The 24961-nt window shown below is 39.5% G+C and overlaps 1 protein-coding gene across 2 annotated transcripts in view; it reads left to right on the top strand.

Moving 5' to 3' along the window:
- LOC140483749 (constitutive coactivator of PPAR-gamma-like protein 1 homolog) overlaps positions 1-24961 on the top strand; it is a 128056-nt gene that overhangs the window by 1322 nt on the left and 101773 nt on the right. For both annotated transcript variants that reach the window (XM_072582263.1, XM_072582262.1), the window contains exon 2: positions 23025-23271. In XM_072582263.1, coding sequence (XP_072438364.1) covers positions 23025-23271 — 247 coding nt within the window. The remainder of the gene's footprint in view (positions 1-23024; positions 23272-24961) is intronic.

Raw genomic sequence — 24961 nt, 5'->3', positions numbered from 1 at the left:
TGGTAATTTTCAGAAAATAATAGACTCAATCGGTCCAGCATCATCTGTGGAGACAGAACAAAGTTAATGTTTATAATCCAATATAGTCTTGCAGAGTCTTGGACTCAGAATGATGTTCCCAAATCTGCTGAGTTACTCCAGCGCTTTGTTTTTATTTTCAGAATCCACACCTTTTTTGCTTTGAATCTTTCAGTATTGATTGAATATTAAATATTGGCCAGGAGAATGCCGTCTTTGGAAAAGTGTTATGGATTTTTATTATGTGCAGTTGAGAGACCAAATAAGCCCTTGGTTTTTATTGGTGTCAGCCCAGGATATATCCTTAAATCTCAGGAGTGAAGCTTATATCTGGACACTATTTGGGCAAATGTGCTCCCAATGAATCTTAGAAGTGTCTGTGCTCTTGCTCTTAAGTCTGATTATATATTTAGGTTTCCAACTTAGGGAAGGGGACATATAAATCTAGATTATTGCAGCTGGATATTTGCACACAAAGCATAGTTTCATATGCAACTGTGTCCTATAAACATTCATTTTCAGACAATTTTAATTGATAGTTGCAAGTGTAATTATTTGGGAATAATTGGCTGAAATCTTAAATATTGAATAAGATTTGACTGGAGGAAGGCATAAAGAAAAACTGTTAGGGAGGAGTAGAAATAGAAATTATTTTGCATGGGAAATTGTCTGTCTTAATTTTTTGAGAAAGTAACAAAGAAAATTGATGAAGACAGAGCAGTGGACGTGATCCACGTGGATTTCAGTAAGGCGTTCAACAAGGTTACACATGGTAGACTGTTTAGCAAGGTTAGATCACATGGAATATAGTGAGAACTAGCTGTTTGGATACAGAACTGATTTGAAGGTAGTCGACCAAGAGTGGTGGTGGAGGCCTTTGACAAGGAATATGCCACAATGATCAATGCTGAGTCCACTGCTTTTCAAGTTTCACAACCTCCTTCCCATTAACAGGGAGCCCAGAATGGCACATAGTATTCCAAAAGGGGCCTAACCAGTTGAACAGGTTCAGAAAAGATTTACAAGGATGTTGCCAGGGTTGGAGGGTTTAAGCTATAGGGAGGCTGAATAGGCTGTGGTTGTTTTCCTTGAAGCATCATTACTGAGGGGTGACCTTACAGAAATTTATAAAACCATGAGGGGCATGGATAGGGTAAATAGATAAGGTCTTTTCCCCAGGGTATTGGAGTCCAGAACTAGAGAGCATAGGTTTAAGGTGAGAGGCGAAAGATTTAAAAGCAACCTAAGGGGCATCTTTTTCATGCAGAGGGCAGTGCATATATGGAATGAGCTGCTAGAGGAAGTGGTGAAGGTTGGTACAATTGCAGCATTTAAAAGACATCTCGATGGGTATATGAGTAGGAAGGGTTTAGAGGGATATGGGACAAGTATTGGCAAATGAGAACTAGATTAATTTAGGATATCTGATTGGCATGGATGTGTTGGACTGAAGGGTCTGTTTCCATGCTGTGTACATTTCTGACTAAATAATGAATGTGTGTGCTAAAGAAAAAAATCCAAACAAATAACTGTAAAATAATAACTAGGTAGTTTTTTTTTCAAAAGTGATTTTGGTTGAGGGCTAAATACTGGTAAATTCTGTGAATCGTATAGGGAATCTTTTACATATGGGTGAGATGTCTGCTTAATATTTTTGAAAAACTGCACTTCCAGTATTGCTACTGAAGTGTTGGCTTCAGTTTTGTGTTTTGTCTGTGGAGTACTTGAAAATTCTACTTTGACTGAAGACAAATGTGCAGTTGGAAGATGCTGCTCGTACTGAAGAATCTATATGGGTTAAATGAAGTTGAAAAATTCACTTGCACAATATGGAACTCCTGTTATGCTCAACACTCTCAGGTTGTGGCCACCTTGTGTGTACTGTAATGCTTTCAGATGTAGTGAATCAGGAAGTTAAAATTTGAAATTAAAAATGCATTAGTCAAATTCTAGCTTATTTCTTAATTATCCTTGCAGAAGTTCTCAATATCATTTTAGGATAGTTTGCTACATTGAGAAGTATGTTAAAGCAGGATGATGAGATAAGGAGGATATTCCATAGCTTGGGGCCGAGGCAACTGTTGACGCAGCCACCAATGATGGAACACCAAATTCTACATTTATTTGGCCACAGTTCAAGAACCATATGATGTAGTCTTGATGTTAAATAAGGATTATTTGTGCAAAGGTGCAACCTGCCTTTGCGCATACACATCATTTTTTGCGCCTCTTTTCTATTCCAGATTTCTATACAGCAGTGAGTTAGATGAGCAGGATGGAAAATGTTCTTTGCAACTTTTTTTTGTTTTCAAGGTATGCAGGTTTCAGATGAGGCAATCATACCTTTACTTATTATCCAATCCAAACTGAGTTAATTTTGTTTGGAAATTGCAAATAATTAATTGCTAAACAGGTATTTGATTCATGAGTGAGTGCATTTGAAATGTGTCTAGAAATGGCTAATTTGCTGTACATGGTTTGATTTAAGTATAGTTTAGTTATTTTCATGGACCCAAGACATTCGCTGACAGCTGGTTCAGCTGTTTAATGATTTTTGTAACCTTTTTTTCAGCCTTAAAATGGATTGCTGCACTTCTGTCATCTCCGAATAGATGTGGTTGGAATCATATTTGCAATCATGTCAGTTTCCATAAGGACCACATACACAAGACATTTAATTAAATTCTCGCAAAACTAATATGGTTTTCACTTTTAATGAACTTAGGTCTGCAATACTGAGAATATGAAGATACTGTAATGCTTGAAACCCACAGGTTGTGGCCTTCTTGTCTGTATGTTTAGTAATGTTTTCAGTTGTAGTGAATCAGAAAGTTAAAATTTGAAATTGAAAATGCATTTGTCAAATTCTGGCTTATTTTTTAATTATCCTTCAGGAAGTTCTCAATTCCAATAATACCATATTGGTATGGTTTGCTATATTGAGAGGCATCTAAGCCAGGGTATCTTATAAACCAGGGTATCTTATAACTTGGGGCTTAGGCAACTATTGGTGAAACCACTAATGATGAAACATTAAAAATGGGGTGTTCAAGAGTACAAAATAAAAGGAGTGCAGACACCGTAAGAGAATTATGTTGAAGGAGATTACAGCAACAGAGAGGAGCAAGACCTTGGAAGAATTTGAAATCAAGGATGAAAATTTCACTTGACTAGGGAACTGTGTAGTTCAAAGAGTACAGAGATGACTGGTGATTAGCTCTTTGGTCAAATCAGGATAGGGCAGCAGAGTTTTCAGTGGCCTTAAATTTAAGAAGGCAATAGTGTGATGGACCATTCAACACTCGAGACTAGAGGTTACGAAGGCATGATTTTTGCAGCAAGTGTGCTGAGACAGACAATGTCAAGCAATATCACGGAGATTGAAATGGTTGGTCTTATTGGTGACATAAATCTGAGGTCTTAATTTCATCTCAGAATATAATGTGACATTAAGGTGGCAGTAAGATTCCTTTAATCTCAGGCTGTTGCGAGGGAGATGGATGGAGTTAGTAGTCAGGGAGAAAAGTTTGGAGAACTCACCAAAAATAATAACTTAATATTCCTAACACTTAATTGGAAGAAATGTCTGCTCAGCCTGTACTGAAGATTGGATATGCAGTCTGAAAATTTTAAGTCTAGGAGTTAAGAGATTTGATGGTATGGTGGAAGTCAGTGTCATTGGTGTATTTGTCACAGTCTAGTTTTGTGAGACCCTCATTAGGTCTCATTAAGATGGAGAGATGCAGCTGATTATGATTCTGGGATCCTGAATCAAAGTAGAAGAGGTAATGATTGTATGAAGTGTAAGTTGGCTTTGATAGTTTGGGGGATATTACCTAAAGAAATGATGATAAGAAGACAATGACAAACATTCATAGAGTGCATGGATGAACTATAACAATTAGCCATTCCTGACTGACTCAAAAGTAAAATGAGAAAGATGGCCAAACCATGTCTTACAAGGGAAATTCAAGATCGTATTGGATCCAAGAAAGAGGCATACAAGTTGGCTAAAGAAAAAGGCCTGAGGAGTGGCAGCAGTTCAGAATTCAGCAAAGGAAGGCAGAGATTGATTTAAAAAGGGAATACAGAGTACAACAATAAGCTTACAGGGATATAAAGACTGACTGTAAAAGTTATTATTGGCATGTAAAGTGGAAAAGCTCGGTAAGTCCCTTATAGTTAGGAGCAGGGGAATTTATAATGGGGAACAAAGAAATTACTAACCAAGTAAACACATTCTTTGGTTCTGTGTTCAGGAAGGAGTACCCAAAAAGGAGCTGGCAATGTTGGAGACCATAGGGTTTCATGAGAGGGAGGAACTGAAAGAATTTGGTATTAGTAGGGAAATAGATGGGAATGAAGGGCACATATAATGGATTTACTGATGGTGATCTTCTGAAATTCTGTAGACTGACTGGAGGGTAGCTAATATAACCCCACTATTTAAAAGGGCAGGGAACAGAGAAATTAAGAATTATAGACCAGTCAGCCTGACATTGGTAGTGGGGAAAATAGCATTGTAAAATGTCAATTATAATATATTTAATGCCTGAGCATTTGGAAAGCAGTGGCAGGATTGGACAAAGTCAGCATGGACTTAGGAAAGAGAATTCATGCCATTTGTAAATCTTGACAAATCTACTGAAATTCTTCAAGGATGCAGCTCATAGAATTGATAAGTGGATGTGGTTTATTTGGACTTTCAGAAGGATTTTGAAAAATCTGACTGAAGAGATTAGTGTATATAATTAAAGCAATGGGATTGGCGTTTATGTATTGAAGTAGATAGAAAACAGACAAGAAAGAAAGGTCTTTTTCCAAATGGCAGGCAGTGACTTGTGGGGTGCCAAAGGAATCAGTGCTAGGACCCCAACTATTCATTATATATATTAAAGATTTAGCTAAGGGAACTAAATGTAATATCTCCAAATTAGCAGATGACATAAAGCTGAGTGGGAGGGTGAGCTCTGTAGAGTGTGCATAAATGCTTCAGTGTGATTTAGACAAATCGAGTGAGTGGGCAAATGTATGGCAGATGCAATATAATATGGATAAATGGGAGGTTATCCATTTTTGCAAAAATAGGAAGGCAGATTATTATCTGGATATGAATTAAAAGAGAAGAATGTCCTCATACACCAGTCGCCAAAGGTAACTGTACAGTTAGTCAAGAAGGCAACTGCTAGGTTAACAGAAAATGCTGGAGATCATAGCAGGCATGGTAGCATCCATGGAAAGAAAGCAAGCTAATGTTTTGAATCTAGATGACTCTTCAGTGGTCTGCTGTGTTCGCCAGTGAGACATTTTCAGTACAAAAGCAGAGGTGCCTTGCTGCAATTGTATAGGGCTTTGATGAGACCACACCTGGAATATTGTGTGCAACTTTGGTGTCCTTATCTGAGGAAGAATGCTCTTAGAATAGAGAGAAGGCAGTAAAGATTTATCAGACTGATTCCTGGGTAGGACTGATGTATGAGGAAAAGTTGAATCAGTTAGGATTATATTCACTGGAGTTCAGAAGAGTGATGGGGGAGTCCCATAGAAACATGTAAAATTCTATGTAAAATTGAATTAGTAGATGCAAGAATGGGGGGAGTCCAGAACAGAGGTCAGTGTAAGGGTAGAGAGAGGGTAGCCCTGTGGAATGTTTTCAAGAAGGAGTTAGATATAATTCTTTGGACCAAAGGATATAAGGAGAAAAGTGGGAACAGGTTATTGAGTTGATGATCAGCCATGATCATCACATATAGCAGAGTAGGCTTGAATGGCTAAATGCCCTTACTTTTTATGTTTCTATATGTGAAATTTAGCAATGTCACTTAGTGTTTGCACATAAATTAGAAATAATGGGGAAAAGGATAAATCCTTGACACTCCACAGATGTATAGATGCAGGAGCAGTAAAAGAAGCCAATTTGAGTGATACTTTTGGTATAATTAGATACTGGAATGAGATGAAAGCAAACCAATCCAGATTGGCAAGAGTGGATAGAGAGGTGTTGGAGGAAGATGTTGTAGTCAATCATGCTACAGGCTTAACATAAGTTGAGAAGAACGTGGAAAATGAAAAGGATATTTATATCTTTTACATATGATTTGTTGTTGGAGTGAGATTCATCTTCTCAAAAGAAGAGACAATAGAGCAAAAAAAGGGACAGAGGTAATAGTGTAACAGGGAATATGGTTAAAAGAATAGCAGTTTAAAACTTATTTTCTGAATGTGCAAAATAATTGTAACAAAATGGACAATCTAGTATCAGCAGCAGAGATAAATTGGTCGTATATATTTGCCAGTATGGAGACACAGTTGCAAGATAACGAAGATGTTTCAAGAAGATGCACAGATGGAAGAGAAGGAGTAATCTTGACAGTACCGGATGACATTAAGCATTAGGAGAAAATGTCTTGGTTTAGGGGATCAGAAAGAAGGATCAATATGGGTAAAGAATAACTAGGATCAGAAAATGCTGGTGGGAGTAGTTTGTAGACCTTGAATAGTAGTTACACTGTTGTACAGAGCATTGTGCAAGAAATAATTGGATCTTGTCACAAAGGCAATATAATTGTTGGGAGCTTTAATCTTCATATAGAAATCAAATTGGCAAACATTGTTTGAAAGATAAGCTTGCAGCAGGATTTTCTGGCAGCTTTCTAGAATAATATGTTATGGAATCAGCTAGAGACAAAGCTATTTTAGCGCTCATAGGGTGTACTGAAGCAAGATTAATTAGTAACATCATAGTAGGGTCACTGGGGAAGAAAATTATTAGAATACAGAAGAATTCCTTATTAAGTTTGAGAGTGACATATTTGAGTTCAAATCTGACACATGCTGGTCGGTTTTCTTAAGTTTGAGAAATGAGCTGATTAAAATTGATGTGTAAATATACCAAATGTTATGGTGGCAAAGCTGTAGGAAACATTAGGAAAGCAGTGCAGATATTCAACAGAAATGCATTCCATTAAACACAGCTCAAGTGAAAATCGTCAATTTTTTTTCTAAGGATATCAGGGATAAAACTTAGTGTTGCCAGGCCAGGAACAAACCTAAGAGGGTGAAAGTCTTAGATATTAGGAGAAAGTCACAGAATCGTGCAGGAGGCCGTTCAACCTGTTATGCCTGTACCAGCTTCCTGAGTGTTTTAACTTAGTGCCTATTTCATGCCTTTTCCTCATAACCCTGCATGTTGTTTCTATGTAAATACTCATTCATTTCTGTCTTGGTTGCCTCAATTGAACCCACATCCACTAGATTTGAAGACAGCACATTTCAGACTCTTACCACGACACTGTAGAAAAGGTCTTTTCTCATCTTACATTTGCATTTTTTGCAGAACACTTTAAAACATTTTCCCTTTGGTCATATTCCGTCCCTGTCTACTCTGTTTGGGCTCCTCATGATTTTGAAAACTTCAATCACATCTCCTCTTAGTATTCCCCTCTTTGAGCAAACAGTCCTAACTTCTCTAATCTTCTATACTCTCTCCAATGTATTCCCATCCTTTTTAATAATGTAGCATCCAGAACTATCCATAGGGTAAGCAAGAGGATGATAAGATGGAGAAATAGAATGTGAGCAAATCAGCCAGGAATATAAAATCAAATCATTGAGAATTTTTCCATGACTATATAAAAATGAAGAGATGAGTTAGCATAGACATTTCTCTTAGAAGCAAAGACAGGAAAATTTATTATGGAAAATGTAGCAAGAAGAGAAGTATATAAAATATTTCTTCAGTGTGGACTACAGACAAACTATATACCAGAAATTGAGGGTAACCCAAGGGATAAACAGAATGAAGAAGTTAAAGTAATTGCTATCATTAGGGAAAAATAATGAGAGAAACCTAGTGACTAAAAGCTGTCAAGCCTCCTGAGGGTTTTTCAAGAGGGAGCTGCAGAGATAATGGATACGTAGTCACATTTTTCCAATCCTTCATAGTTTTTAGAATAATCTGGATTGGAAGGTAGCAAATGTAACACCACATTTCAAGTAAAGAATCTTAAAATTGTTACAATATGCAAGGAGTTCATTTTGTCCATCGTTTCTATATTGGCTATCTAAAAGAGCAATTCACTTATCCCATTTTCCCAACTTTTGTCCATAATCATTTATATTCCTCCTTCTAATCCTTTTTGAAAATTTCAACTCCATGATGGTCTCGAGCAATGCCTTACAGACTTTAACCACTCATTGCATGAGCAAGTTCTTTCTCCAATTGCTTTGTTTCTTCTGCCAATTACTTTAGATCTTTACTCCCATTCTGAATCGTTTCAAAAGTAAATTCATCCCTATCTACTCTGTCTAGACCCATCATTGTGGAGGGGAGGAGAAGAGAAAATGGAGTTGCATGCTCACTACACTGACCTCAGTCATTGGGAATTTATTATTTAGGAAACTTTAGCATAATCAGATAGTCAATCTGTTTCATGAAGCGAAAGTCATGTTTGACAGGTTTGTTAGTGTTGTTTGAGAATCTACTGCAAATCTATTTCTAGAATGACGATGAAGGTAGATAAAGTGGTATCAGTGCATATAATATATTCAGATTCTCTGCTTTAGAGGGTTGTGGCTGTTTCATTTGTCATAGCCTCCCCGAGAGCTTCAGTGGCTAAGGGAGGACTCCCTTTTGCAGTCTACTCAACCTTCCCTGATTCTTTCCTTGAGATCATTCAATTGCTTGAAATAAAATTCTTACAAGCAGTTCATTAAAGGTTTAGTATATTTATTTAAACATTTACTACAGTATCACAGTTAAAGAGTAACAAGACACCAAGCCCTAGTCTAAGTAGGAGGTTCTAAAACCTCACCAGAGTAGCAGTACCAGCACTTACCAACTTTATGTTCTCTCAGACTACTCCAAAAATGACACACTCAATCTTTAGTATTTGTACAGTTTTTGCCCACTAAACATGTCAATCAAACGCTCGCTGATGAACATGATGTCCTCACCTGCTGTGCTTGTGATGAACTTGTTAGTCTTTTGTTGACCGATCACATTGGTGGGCGGTATGGTGGCACAATGGTTAGCACTGCTGCCTCACAGCGCCAGAGACCCGGGTTCAATTCCCGCCTCAGGCGACTGACTGTGTGGAGTTTGCACATTCTCCCCGTGTCTGCATGGATTTCCTCTGGGTGCTCCAGTTTCCTCCCACAGTCCAAAAATGTGCAGGTTAGGTGAATTGGCCACGCTAAATTGCCCGTAGTGTTAGATGCAAGGGTAAATGTAGGGGAATGGGTATGGGTGGGTGCGCTTTGGCGGGTCGGTGTGGACTTGTTGGGCTGAAGGGCCTGTTTCTACGCTGTAAGTAATCTAAGCTAATCACTAGAATTGCCATAACGAAACTGCCCTTTTCTTGACTCAGGTGATAACATTAAGTATTAATATCCTCTAAAGTTTGGTCACATACTCATCACTTCGTGTCCTTGTTTAAACCTGATTACAGAGGAACCTCGATTATCCCAACGAGATGGGCGGGTACAATTTCGTTTAGATAATTGATCATTCAGTTGATTGATTGAATGCCTTTTCTCTGAGGCTTAGAGTTTTCTGTTAAGTCCGCTCCCCATTCAGGAAATGCATAGCACACCCCGTGCAGCAGCACAGCGCGCGAGAGCCCCCGCCCCCAATGCCATCCATCACTGCCCCGCCCCCAACGCTGTCCAACACTGCCCCCCTGCCCGCATCCAACACCACCCCCACCCTTAACCCCATCCAACACTGCCTCACTGCCTGACCCCCAACCTCGTCCAACACTGCCCTGCCGTACACGTTCCAACCCCCCACCCCCCACCCCCCTAACTCTATCCAACACTGTCCCCTTCACCCCAACCCCGTCCAGCACTGCCCCTAGCCCTGTCCAGCACTGGTCTGCTCCCTTCCCCTCCCCTACCAGTCCCCCCGTGTGGCCCTAACCCCTCTCCAGGGCAGCTGGACTGAACACCAACAACAAGACTGCTGCTTCTGTCTTTTTGGGGCGGGGGAATGGGGAAGAGTGAGAGTCTCCAAATAATGCGCGTACACACACACACACGCTCAACCTTTTCCTGCAATCTTTTCACCTTTGCTCTGTACAGGACAATGTTGGGAGAGATTCTCTGGGGAAGGGGAGTTGAGGGCACACGCTTATGTAGAACTCCAGGGAAAGTGTGGGGAGAAAGAGAGAGACAGAGGGCGGGTGGTAGGTAATTTGGAGATGATGCCTGGGCTCCCATCAGTCCAAGACTGCTCTCGACAGCATTTCAGTAAGTCGAGTTCACTTTTAATCACTGTAGGCAAAAGACACGATCAGTGTTGGAAACACATCTTTGATGTAGTGTTTCTGTTGGGACCTCGAGATCTCCTTCGGATAATCTGATATTCAGATAATTGAGGCTTGGATAGTCGAGGTTCCTCTGTACTGACTGTCTTTTATGTCTTAAACCCATTCTTCATTGTTTTCCACTTCACATGCTTGGTCAGTAAACTCTTTATTCAAACCTCTATTGTCTTTCCTTGTAGGTACTTTAAGTTTGAAATGATCTGTCAAAAGCTTTTGTTCCTCCTTAATGACTAATTTTTAAGTTTCGTAGCTGCTTAAACTTGTTCTTGTTGGAGTTCCTGCTTTTCCCAGCAAAGCTTGAAACTTTTATTTAAGTTATCTTACTTAATTCTTTTTCCTTTTGCATTACTCTAACATTCTTTGGTTTCTTTAATTCTATGCTTTCGCTTCATGTCCTTTCTCACATTGTTAGATGTTGTTAGATATGAGAGAGATTTACAATCTCTCAGTCAATCAAGAGATGAGGGAAGCAGGTGGGAAATTGGAATTACAGCTGAAAATCAGCCATGATAGAATTAAATGGTGATTGAACGTTGAACCTGAGAGGAGATTGCAGCTACTCAGTGTAGAAGATATTTGTAAACATTTGTGCATGTAAGTTAACTTGTAGTTTGAAATGTTATGGTTATGTGTGATTTAATACTTAGAAGTGGAGTGGATCTTTTCCAATGTATGAAGGTTAGTTTCACAAAATCTATACTTAATTGTAATTCTGGAGTAGATATGTCCATGTAAATCCGTTACTGTGTATTAAATCCTGGCTTTCAACCAGAAATTCTTGCTGTTGAATCTAGTGCGGGATTGGTTCAAACAGAAGTAGTGCTAATAAATCTTTTTTCCTTTAAATGTATCACATTTCTCTGATCTTCAGAAACATCTTAAGTAAACTTATAGTTTTTTCTTATAAATGTCAAAAAGAAAATGTAGAGAATTATGTCCCAAATTTATGTTTAGTGGATGTCATCAAGATTTGTTCTCCAAATTTTTAAACAGAGAGATTGTGCTGATCTTAATTTTTAGAGGAGCCATGGAAACAAGAGTAGCCTATTTCACCTTTCAAGGCTCATCTGCCATTCAATAAGGTCATGTGAACTTGCTTTGATTCCCTTAATATTTTTGATTAACAGTCAATCTCAGCATTCAGAAGTTGATCTACTGTCAATTGGTATATGCAGAAGACTTTTCCAAACTTTTAGTGTCCTTGTAATGAATAAGGATTTCCTATGTTTGGTCCTTAAAGGCCTGGCTCAAATACTTAGGCAGTGTCATAGTCTGCCTAACCACTGGAAATTGTTTCTCTCTAACTGTAGTTTCTGTTCCACTCAAAAGTTGACTTAATCATCTCTCAACTACCTAAGTTTGAGGAATCAAACCCAGTTTGTGTATTCGCTTCTTGTAATTTAGTGCTGTGTATTCAGGTATCATTCTGATGACTTTATGCTTCACTCCCTTCAAGACCTCTCTGCCCTCAAACAGTTTAATAGACATCAGCTGCTGTCTAACCAAGACTTTGTCTCACTACCGCATGACTTGTACCTTCTTGAATTCTAGTCTTGTCAATTTAGAGACTAGCCTTTTGTTACTGCTTCTGAACCTGTTCATGATTTTTTAATATATGCACCTGGATTTCCAATTCTCTCTGGTCTGTCACTGATATTAATTTTGCATCATTTAAGCAGTATGTTGTTCAAGTTGAAAAAGAAAATCTCTTTTCCAACATTGGGATCTATTTGCCACATTTTTGTCTTATCACTTAATTTTTGAATATATCTTTGCAATTTTATGCTTAAACCGACACGTTGGTTTGTGACATTCTTTCTCATCATCTAAATGCTTTCTTAATGGCAAATAGTTTAGACCCCAATGCTGATCCTTGCAAGTTATTAGGAAACATGCACTGCCCATGATTCAGCCAATTTCTTAACCAGATTAATCATATGTATTCAATTCTGTGAGCTTCAATTTCTGCTAATAGCCACTTAGGAAGGACTTCATTAGATGTATTCTGGAATTCCGCATAAATAACATCCCTAGATCCTCCCCACCTCGTCCAATCCTCTAGTCATTTTTTAAACAATTAATTGAGACTTGCCAGGTATAACTTATCCTTTATAAATCCATGCTGACTCTGATAAGATGAAAATGTTCAAGGTTTTCAATCACTTTATCCTTAATTATTGGCTCTATTAATTTTCTAACAGCAGATGTTAAGCTAACTGGTATATAATTCCCTGGTTTCTTTCACTTGTCTTTCTTAAATAATGGAATAATATGTGCACTTTTCCAGTCTGAAAGAATAGTTCTTAAATTAAGAGGATTACACTTAGGGGTAACTGCAGTGTTCTCCCCACCATTTAGTCCTGGGGATTTCTCACTCTTTATTATAATTGTTTTTCTGATTATTGTTGTTATGTTAACTTTGTGAGTGTCTGCCTGATTCAATGTTAGTTTCTTCAGAATGTCTGAAATACTAACTTTCTCTTCTATTAATTGTTTGGCATACAGTAATTGCCATTTACTATTCCTTATGACAATAACACTGTGTCAACTTCAAAGGAGCATCCTCATCCTAACAAAATTATTGTAAGATATTCTTTCAGAACATTTTGATATCTCTTGCAAGTGACTTTCCTTACTCCCTTTTTGAAAGCCTTTCTTTAAGTTTTTTGTTGCTCTTATCTCCTCAGTCATCCATTGCTGTCTATTATTGCGAGTAGACCTCTTGATCAATAGGGGTATAAACTCTTGGTGATTTGTGCAGCTGGCAGTCTCTTTCTCATTATTCATGAAGTCAGCTTTATTTAAACTTCGACTCTTAGCTATTTTGTATTGCTTTGTTTAAAATGCACTTTGTTCACATTGATAGATGTTCATGGCTCTTTGCCTGTTAACGAAATCTTGAGTACTTCTCACTTCTAGATCTACTATGGCCTGCTCCCTGTTGGTTATAGATCATATTGCCCAAATCTTCCTATGTCCGTATTGTTGGGAGATGCACAGCAGGACTGTGTCAACATAATTGGCTGGGAATTTTAAATTTCTGTTGGGCTGATATCCTGCATTTCAGGGCCCGCTGCCATAATCCATGTGAAGCTTCTGCCAGATTCATGGGAGCTCTCTGTGTATATGCCTTGGACATAAATAGCTGTGTAAAATGTGGTCTGATAGTAAAGAAGTTCTGCAACTGATTCCACCCTCAATCCCAACCCAACTATGCATCCATGTAACCTAATGCACTTTCATCCCAACCTGTACCTCTGACTGGTGCTGAGAGAGGTGGGATCTGTGTGCAATGGACAGACTTCATCTTGGGAGAACTTGGACAAACATAGTCATTGGGGGATCCGCCATTGTTATTGAAGGTTAAAGGCAGGGTGATAGCAATCCAAGATGAAGCTCAGATTCGAGGAGACAAAAGACCATAAGACATAGGAGCAGAAATTAGGCTATTCTGACCACTGAGTCTTCTCTGCCATTCAATCATTGCTGATCGGTTTCTCAACCCTCTTCTCCCACTTTCTCCCTGTAACCCTTGATACTCGAGAACCTATCTATCTCAGTCGAACATTTGTGCCCTTGCGTCCTAGTCTGTCCTACCAATGGAAACATCTTTCCACCATTGTATCTGTCCAGGCCATTCAGTATTCTGTTTCAATTAGACCCCCCCCTCATCCTTCTAAACTCCGTTGAGTATAAATCCAGAGACCTCAAATGTTTCTTACATGTTAAACTTTTCATTCCTGAGACCATTCTCGTTAAACTTTTCGAAACACACTCCGGGGTCAGTAGTCCATGCCTCTGTTCTTCCTACCAAAGTGCGTGACCTCACACTTTCCCACATTGTACTCCATATCTGAATCTTCTTTGCCCACTTCTGACCTACCCAAATCCTTCGGCACCCTTCCCACCTCCTCAATGTTACTTGTTCCTCTACCATTCTCTGCCAGAATGCTGTCAGTTCCTTCATCTAGCTTGTCAACGTATAAAGTGAAAAGTTGTGGTTCCAACACTGACCCTTGCAGAACACCACTTGTCACAGGTTGCCATCGTGAGAAATGGGAAAGGGATGTAGGAAAAGACAGAGGAATCTTGATTATCCGAACGAGATGGGCAGGCACTATTTCATTCGGATAATTGATTATTCGGTTAATTGATTTCTTCTGGGGCTCAGAGTTTTCTGTGAACTCTGCTCCCCGTTCAGGAGACAAAGCAAAATCACATTGTCTGCTCCCAACGCCATCTGCCCCCAACCCCGCACCCCTGTCCATCCCCACCCACCCAAAACCTCCGGGGCAGCCGGACTGTACACTAACAGTAAGACTCATGCTGCCTTTGTGGTGTAAGTCTCCGAATAGCGCACACGCTAGACTGTTCAGGAGTGTTCTCGGCAGCATTTCAGTGAGCCAAGTTCGTTTTTAATCATTATACCTGTTAAAAAAAAGACGTGATCAGGATTGAAACAGCTCTTTGACATAATGTTTGTATCAGGACCTTGAGATCCTCTTCGGATAATCCGATATTCAAATAATCAAGGTTCCTCTGTAGATGGTTAAGTAAGCATCAGTTAAGATCAGAATTGAGAATAAGCTTATAAAACAGTATAAAGGCACTCAGCATGTGAAAATAACGTGATGATTTGAATACACAATTTGGGGCAAATGAGTGATTAATTGCCATTACTGAAAGATGTGGCATTTAGGAAGGACAGGCAAATAGGCAAAGAAGATGGAGTAGCACCCTTAATAAGGAATTATTTTGTTTTGTTCATTAGTGGCACATGAGCGTTGCTGGCAAGGTGAACTCGCTGAAACTTTAAAGTCCTTACAGGGTGGGAATGAGATGTTGACAGTTGTTAGACTGTTAGATGTTAAACTGTTGAGTCTAAAACCAGAGGATCATCTCAGGGTAAAGGGTGAACCATTAGATACTGAGATGAAGAGGAATTTATTTGACGTTGGTGAATCTTCTGAATCCTCTCCCAAAGGGCTGAGGAACTTCCAATTATACATGTTCAAGACAGAAGTCAATACATTTTTGTAGCCTGATGACATCAAAGGATATGATATTGCAGGAAAGTGGCATTGAAGTAGATGATTGGCCATGATATTATTGAATGGTAGGGCAAGTTCAATGGGCTGTCACCTCCTACAGTTCCCATGTTCCTACTCTGTGCACTGTCTAACACCAGTGCTGTTCTGATCCTAAGTCTCTGAATAACAGACTGAGGTCTGAATCAATCTGTTCGGATTTTTCTGTCCTCCTTTTAAGTGTCATAGGTTGTCTACAACTTCTACTCCAGCACAGTGAATGTGCCAAAGAGATTGGAAACTCGTTTCCTCCCACAGTCCAAAAATGTGCAGGTTAGGTGAATTGGCCATGCTAAATTGCCCGTAGTGTTAGGTGCAGGGGTAAATGTAGGGGAATGGGTCTGGGTGGGTTGTGCTTCGGCGGGTCGGTGTGGACTTGTTGGGCCGAAGGGCTGTAAGTAATCTAATCTAAATATGTATAATTTTTATTTTTGTGTATATATAATATATATATATATATATAGTGTTATTTGACTACAGTTCCCATTGGTGTGAGGCAAAGATTTATTTAAAAAGGTAAGAATGGTGAAACCAGTGCGACAATGAGCATGTAACTTATGATTAATTTCATAATTAGGTTGCAGAATGCCATGTTTTATTTGTGTAAATCCAATTTACAAGAGAGGTGTTACTTGCAGCAATGAAATGGAGTTGTTAAAAAAAAATTCCTTGGAGGAAGGATTGAATTGTGAGGAAATGTGCAAACGTGGTTTGAATTCTCTTCAGGTTAGAAAATAGAAGGGTAATCTAATTGTTTTTAAAAATTATTTTAAAAGCTGATTGGTCAGGTAGAGAAACTGAGTGAAAAAATAATTTGATAGAGTAGATGGAGATTAAGGGGCTGCAATGCTTGTTCAGCATCAAAGCAGGAATCAGCATTTTAATTAATGGTGGAAGGCATTGGAACTCTGATCCAGATGCAAGATTTTTTTAGAAGTATTAGCATCCCAACAGTATGGAAACAGGCCCTTCAGCCTGACAAGTCCACAGCAACTCTCCGAAGAGTAACTCACTCAGGTCTATTCCCCTGACCTATGCACCTAACTAATATATCTCTGAACAATATGGGGAATTTAGCATGGCCAATTCACCTAACCAGCACATCTTTGGATTGTGGGAAGAAACCGGAGCACCCGGGAGAAACCCACACAGACACAGGGAGAATGTGCAAACTCCACACAGTCGCCCGAGGCTGGAGTCAAATCTGAATTTCTGGCACTGTGAGGCAGCCGTGCTAACCACTGGGCCACTGTGCCGGCCTTAGATCAATGGATATTTTTTAAATTGAGGTGGTTTTAATTTTTAGGTAAGAATATTAAAGGATTGTGGACCAAAAACAGGAAAAATAGAGTTGAGGTACAGATCAACCAAACAGTCTTAGAAAGATTAAATGGGCTTTTCTGTGATAATTCAGTATCTTCAACTGTTAGGGATGGGATTATGTTTTAGTTAGACGACTTGAGTGTTAATACTGAATGAGATGAAAGTTGAGGACAAGTGTGATCTGCATATTGCAAACTATGTGAGATAAATAAATACCAAGCTCACAAAATGAAAAATAACCAAATATAACTTTATTGTTACAATGTGGCAATCCAAGATAAAATTGATAAGAAAGACTAGAAATGTGAAACATAAAGAACGACGGCAAAAATTGACTGGATGCAAAGCAGGAACCACTTTGAGGATAAATACGATTATGAAAGTGGCAAACAGAATTAGTATTGAATAGAGCTGCAGATAATAAAATATGGTGAAAATCAATGTTTTATCAACATGATTTCGATCTGAAGTCACCCAGTGATCTGCATAATCGTTATTTTTCAGTCTGCAGTACCAAGCCTATGGGATTTGAGCTGCAGATACTGGGGCTCAGTGAGGGTTGAGTTGCAGCCTCAGGGGTACTTTGGGATTTGAGCTGTAGCCTTTGGGGGACAGTGGAGTTTGATCTGAAATCTCTGGGGAGGGCAATGGGGTTTGAGCTGCAGCTTTAAGAGGGCAGTGGCGCTTGTGCTGAAGCCTCTGAAGCAGAGTGAACCTTTTGAGTTTAGGGATTTCATGACACCTCTGGTAACTAACTGAATTGAGAAGCAGATAGGTATAATTTTTTTAATCTACAGTTTTGTTATAACGTTTTTGGTAGTGAGGCATAACAGATTTAAAGTAGTGCTCAGCAAATGGAGGTTTCATCTGGGAAGCATACGGTTCATCCTAATGGAAGCAGTATAATGCAGTGTTGTTGACAGGCTACATTATCTGTTAATCACTGCAGAGATATGGTCACATGGTGACCAGAGTTAAGAGCTGTTTTTCAGTATATTTATGTGTTAGAAAGATATGCCATCCCATTTCCCCACTCCCTCAATCGAAGCAAAACGCTCAAGAGACTCAGTATAGTTTTACCTCCTTCAACTTTATTCTGGGCCCTGGAGGGAGAGAGAACGTTTGCCCATGTGCACAGAAGCAAGAGTTCACAGTCTTCTCTGAAACAGCAATTTCTCAATGAACATGTATAGTCATCTTACAGGGAGAAGCATCCAGATAAGGCAATGTACATATTAATTGAGTGACCGTTACAATCAGCAAGCATCAATAGTAAAGATTAAGCCATCTACTGTTACAGAATGAATAACTGACTTCACATAATGAATACTTTTCACCTTGTTAAATTGATCTCACAAACTGAATGCAACCTCAACTTCTTAAATGGCTGTACATAATGACTGTTTTTCCACCTTGTTAACCCATTACCCTTGCCTGCAGCAGCCCACTGTTAATTGTATGTTCTTTTCATCTAAGTCATGCTCAGCTGAACCTCTTGTTTCACAAAACTCAGAACTTAACTGTTTCCTTGCCTGCTTATACCCTATACACAGTCAACGACCAATTAACCTATTCGCAAAGAATCTTCCTGGCGATTAGTAATAGTAATATGCTCAGAATTTCACATCCAGTTGGAAGGTGAGAAACTTGTATTTGAACCTAGTGTTTCAAATGAAGGGATTGCAAAGGTCTGAAAAGAGAGTAAAGAGCAGTGGCACATGTTTGAGCAGATAGTCATTTTTAATAGATTACAGTATTCCACTGTAGAAGTAAAGACTCAACAAAAGTTAACCATCCATAATCAACTAAGGAAATGGCACACAATGTTGTGGAAATTAGTTGTAGGTCAGAAAATCGAGGAAATGTTAGAAATTAGCAAAGACCAGTTTTTTAAAAACATTGACAGTTAACTCTCAACAAATATAAAAACTAATAAGAGCTCCTACAATTAAATACAAAGAGACTAGCTAAAATAAGTATTGGTACTTTGATAATGAGATTAGGAAATTGTTGGAACTGGAGAGGCTTTGAAAAAATAACCTGTGTCTATCGTCGTGGTGAGAAAACCCCAAAGACACTTAAACTATAGTACAAAGTCAAGGGTCAAAAGGGTTGGGGAGGAGGGAAAACTTAATTGCCCAGCATATACTAGGCACATTTATTGGACTAAAGGTTGAAAAGTCACCTGGATAGATGACCTCCATCCTAGGGCTTGAGAAAAGTGGCTGTGGGTGTAGTAGATACATTGAATGTAACCGTCTAAAGTTCCTGCAATTCTGGAAAGGTCCCCTTGTCTTGGAAAATGCAAGTGTAACACACCTTTTCGAGAAAGGAGAGAATCAGAAAGCAGAAAACTTTTGGCCATTTCAACGATATTAGCTGGAATGTACTGCTGACGCTGTATAAAGTTCTGGTCAGACCACATTTGGGATATTGAGAGCAGTTTTGGACTCTTTTTGAAGGGAAGGATGTGTTGATATTTGGAGTGGGGAGTGGGGGGGGGGGGGGGGGGGGTCCAGAAGAGGTTTACAAGAATGATCCTGGGATAAAGGGCTGGTCAAATGAGGAACAGTTGAGGGCTCTGGATCTGTACTTTATGGAGTTTAGAAGGATGGTGGGGGGGTGGATGGATTTGATTGAAACTTGCAGAATACTGAGAGACCTGGATAGAGTGGATGTGAACAGGATATTTCTACGAGTAGAAGAGACCACCACCCAAGGATACAGCCTCAGTGTGAAGGGATGACTCTTTCGAACTGAGATGAGGACTTGCGTTCAAGAGTGTAAATACCATTCTTATAATACAGTAAATGTTAATGTGATACCAATCAATCTTAATCATAATTTAAACTTGTTAATATAATTCCTCATACTGAATTGTTAGACATTGTTAAAAAAAGTGAAATATTAAATTATTTCACTTTCACCCTTTCTTTCCTTTCTGTCTTTAATTTCTCACAAACAATTCTTTCTTTTCTTCTTTTTATTTCTTCTTCTGCACCTGATTTGACTTTAATTCATTCTCCTTGTCTGTCTTTACTGTTTCTGTTTCAGTCTCTACATCTCACTGATTATAGAGATATTTTCATTAACATCTCAGATATTGGCATTGTCAGTTTGTACACCAGAAAACCGCAATGCCAAAGAAAAAGTGGCCTAAGGAATGCCCGAAATGTGTTGAGAGATGAGATGCCAATTGGACATAGCCAAGAAGCAACTGATTTAGTGTTTGTGGCTGCTCCATAGGCTCTTGAGTAATGAGTAATTTATTGCACTAATTCAGCCATGTAGACCTAGGTCCACTGACAGAATTAATTTAAATGTTGGACATCATGCATACGATATGTAACCCCTGTCATAACTGTGATTTCACTGTTACCTATAAGTCAGAAGATGATGTGTTCATGTCCCAAACGAGAAATGTGAGCAGAATTTTGATGTTGACACCACCGTAATATTGAAGGTCTACTGCACTATCAGTGCTGAAGGAAGAGATATTAAACCATAACTCTATTAGACTTCTGAACTGGAAATTAACAATTCTGTGGTAGGAAGGTATTTCCTCCTATTCTCCTGGCCAGCATTTATTATATTTTAACCAGAATCCTTAATATATATTATCTGGTCTTAATTGCCCTTTGTGAGGCTTTATTAAGTGCAGATGTCCTGCTTGCTTGTTTCCACCATGATAATATAGACTATACCTCCAAAGTGCTTTATTAAGCTTTGCTTTGGAATGTCCTGAAGTCTTGAAATGAACTGTTTAAATTAAAATCTTATTTCACAAAGCTGTTATGCTTGTGCAGAGACTTAATAGGCATGGCTTGACATTTTTAAATATCCCCACCTTCCTGCAGTTCTCTAAAGTACTTAAGTTGTTTGCAGTCAGCTGAATGTCTCCAAGTATCAGTATCATATTCTCTGTTTTTTCTTTTTCTCTTTCCCAGCTCCACCAAACCTCTCCTACCCCACATCTTCCAAAAAGAAAGATGTTTTGAGAGAAACTTAGATATTGGTGTGTAATAGAGAAGGACATGTTAAAGTTGCAGGATTAAATTTCCCAAACAAAAAGAGAAATTGCTGAAAAAGCTCAGTGGGTCAGGCAGCATCTGCAGAGAGAAATCAGTTAACATTTTGGGTCAAGTGACCCTTCGTCAGAACCCTGACCTCAGACCATTCTGAGGAAGGATTACTCAATCCAGAAACATCTGTGATTTCTGTCTGCAGATGGTGCTTGACCTGTTCAATTTTTCCAGCAATTTCTGTTTTTGTTTCTGGTTTACCAATCTTGTCTTTACAATCAGAACCATGTAGATAAAAGATTTGGTATTTTGCTGACAATAGGAAATTCAAATGAATATTTATGTGAAAGTAGTATATTTTAGTAAGAGTTGAACAATCAATCTGTAAAGATCCTGGGGTTCTGAATAAATTAAGTAATGAAATTTGTTCTAGTGCTGAATGCTCCAACAAAGGGAAAAAGTTCTTGAGCATTTTAGTATTAGTACTGTTTTATGGCTAGAAACATACAAGTTTTTAAAACGTTCATTTGTGGAATGTGGGCATTCCTAGCTGGTCCCGCATTTGCTGCCCATCCTTAGTTGTCCTTGAGAAGGTGATGTTGTGCTGTCTTCGTGAACCACTGCATCCTATGTACTGTAGGTATACTCATAAATGCCATGTGGTGTGGTGAGTTCCAGCAACTAAAACAGGTTGATGAGTAGCTTGGAGGAGAACTTGCAGATGGTGGTGTTCCTATATATCTGTTTCCCTTGTCTTTCTAGGTGTTAGTGGTTGTGGATTTGGAAGCTGCTACCTGAGGAGCCTTGCTAAAAGTTGCAGTGCATCTTATTGATGGTGTAAATTGTTGCTACAGACAGATGGTGGGGGAACTGAAAGGTTGTGGTAATCAGGTTGTCTGCTTTCTCCTGCAAGATGTCAAACCTCTTGAATGTTGTTGGAGCATTCATCCAAGCAATGGAAGTATTTCATCACACCTTTGACTTGTGCCAAATAGGTGGTGGGCAGGTATTGGGAAATCAGGAGGTGAGTTACTTGCTGCAAGATTCCCAGTGTCAGACATACTCTTGTAGCCACTGTATTTATGTGGCAAGTCCTTTTGAGTTGCTGATCAATCATAACCCCAAGTATGTTGATAGTGAGGGAGGGGATTCAATTATGGTGATGCCATTGAATGTCAAGAGGTGGTGGTTGGATTATCTGTGATTGGGGTTTGTCACTGCCTGGCATTTGTATGGTACGAATGTTCCTTGATCAATTGTCCAGGTCTTGCATTAGGGTTTGGCTTACTCCAGTGTTTTAAAGTATTTTATAGATCCCTACCATAATAAAATACAGAGGAACCTCAATTATCCGAACGAGATGGGCGGGCACTATTTTGTTCAGATAATTGATTATTCAGTTAATTGATTTCCTCTGAGGCTTGGAGTTTTCTGTGAAGTCTGCTCCCTGTTGGGACACGAGACAGCAGCACATTGCACACGAGCTCCGCCCCCCCTGACCACACCAACCCCCAGCCCATCCCCAAAAGCTCGTCTGCCTCTAGCCTGCCCCACTGTCTATCCCAAACCCCATCTGCCCCCGCCTGCCCTCAATCCCTTCGCCTTCCACCCAGTCCACCAATTCCGTCTATCCCCAACCCTGCACCCCCACACCCCCACCCCTTGTCTGCCTTTGTTGGGTAAGTCTCCAAATAGCGCAACCACGCACGCGTACACACGCGCAAACGCGCACACACATCCACACATACAGACAACTTTTTACTGCAACATTTTGACAATGTTTGAGAGATTATCTGGAAGGGAGGGACTCAGGGTACATCCCTGTGTAGACTGCCAGAGAAAGTGTGCAGGAAGAGAGAGAGAGAGAGCGGGAGGTCTGTAATTTGGAGGTGGTGAGCCGAATTCATTTTTAATCATTGTACCTGTAAACAAAAGACGCGTTCAGGGTTGAAACAGTTCTTCGACGTAATGTTTCTATCAGGACCTCGGGATCTCCTTTGGATAATCTGATATTTGGATAATCACGGTTCCTCTGACTATGAGAAATTGGAAAATGTAACTAAAACCAAAATTCAATTAATATGCTTTGAATCTCCGACTGACTAGTTATAATCGAGAAATGTTTACACGCTTACGATTTCATAGTTCAATTCAGAATCTTTTGACCACTTTGTGACTTTGTCACAGTAATTTGCAATCTGTTGAGTTAATTCAGATGACATTTAGGTAAAATATGTGATATTTTGCAGGTTGCACAAAGCATTGAAGATCACCATCAGGAAGTGATTGCCTTCTGCAGAGAGAATGGTTTCCATGGCCTGCTTGCTTATGACTCGGATTATGCATTATGTAACATCCAGTACTATTTCAGTGCCCATGCCCTTAAACTGAGCCGGAATGGCAAAAGCCTCACTACCAACCAATACCTGATGCATGAGGTTGCCAAGCAACTGGATCTGAATCCTAGTCGCTTTGTTATCTTTGCTGCACTCTTAGGTAGGTGGATTTTTTCCTGTAAATGCATGACTGTGAGCATGTTAATTATGGTGGAGAAAGTGTTTCTTGCATGTTGTTTTAGGCATTCGTTGAAAATCATTATGTCGAAATTGTTGAATTTATAGCATTATAGTGATAGTTTAAATATCGTGTGATTTTTTTAAAACATTTGAAGACTAATTGACTATCTCTTCGTGGGGCACTTATTTTTCCTTAACATCATTGTTTTCCTCCACTCTTGCGTTGATTACCGTTTGCTGTTTATCCATTTTGTTTATTTAGTAACATTTTTGGTTAGCACTACTGCAACTAAGGCTTGAGACCAACCCAGTGGAATGAAAACTTACTATCTTTACTGAAATATCCGCACAAAGGTTGGTACCCCATCATCAAGTTGTCGTCCCGTTCCCCCCCCGCCCCCTCAATCAAAGCAAAACACCCCAAGACACTGTGTGGCTTTACCTCCTTCATCTTTATTCCGGGCCCTGGAGAGAGAGAGAACAATTGCCCATGTGCACAGAGGCATGAGTTCACGGTCTTCTCTGGAATAGCATATTTTTAATGAATTATATAGTCATTTTATAGGGAGGAGCATCCAGATAAAGCAACATACATATCGATTGGGTGACCATTACAATCAGCGAGCATCGATAGTAAAGATTAAGCCATCTGCTGTTACACGGGGAATGTCTTAACCTTAACTGGCTTCACATAATGAATATGTTTTGCCTTGTTCAACTGACCTTACATTCTGAATGCTTCCCATACTGTTAAATGGCTCTATAAAGAATGCTTTTCCACATTGTTTAACCCATTGCCCTTGCCTGCAGCACCCATTGTTAACTGCAAGTTCTTATATGATCTGATTCATGCTCAGCTGACCCTCTTGTTTTATAAAACTCAATATTTAACTCTTTCCCTACCTGCTTATACCTTAAAATACTTTCTCAAAGTCACTCTTTATTTACTTGTGCACAGTACACCAGCTGTGGCGAGTCAGCCCCCTGAACTGGGGAGATTCCAAATCCCCTGTTTATATAGGGGTTCATGATTGGCCCAGGTTTACAACCCCAGTTAAGGATCTAGAAGTTAATGAGGTTCACCTGGTTCCAGTCACTACATTTCCTCCCCTCCCCAGTTGGAGGATGTAGGATTGGTCTTTCCCTTGTAGCTTTTCCGGCGATGTTTTTGCTCCAGATGGGGTTCTGCTGCATCCAGAGGATCTCGGGAGAATTTCTTCCTCTTCTCCCAATGGTAACAATCTCGTTGCCACATCCATGTTGAACTCTGAGGTTTCTTTGACACCCAATGAAGGGAGAGGACTTATGGTTTCTGACAGACTTTCAAGCTGTTCTGTGGGGTTTGGTATGTTTTGCTCCTGGTCTGCTTGCAAGGTACTAGCGCTCTCTCTCTTGCTCTCTCTCACTCTCTCTCTCTCGCTCTCTCACTCTCGCTCTCTCTCTCGCTCTCTCTCTCGTGTGTGGTCTCTCTTGCTCCCTCTGTCTCTCTGTTGTGTGAGAGGAGATCCTGTAATTGATCAGGGAACTGGGACAGTTTCATATTGATGCAGCAGGTTGTTTCTTTAAGCATGCCTTCAATATTTGGCTGCTCATTCCACCAGATCATTGGATGGCAGATGGTATGGAGGTGTCCTTATGTGCTGAATGCCATTCACCTTTACGAAATACTC

The sequence above is a fragment of the Chiloscyllium punctatum genome, chromosome 12 (assembly GCF_047496795.1).
Source record: "Chiloscyllium punctatum isolate Juve2018m chromosome 12, sChiPun1.3, whole genome shotgun sequence".
Classification (NCBI taxonomy): Eukaryota; Metazoa; Chordata; class Chondrichthyes; order Orectolobiformes; family Hemiscylliidae; genus Chiloscyllium; species Chiloscyllium punctatum.
The sequence above is the reverse complement of the archived record's forward strand: the minus strand, read 5'-3'. Positions and strand labels throughout refer to the sequence as shown.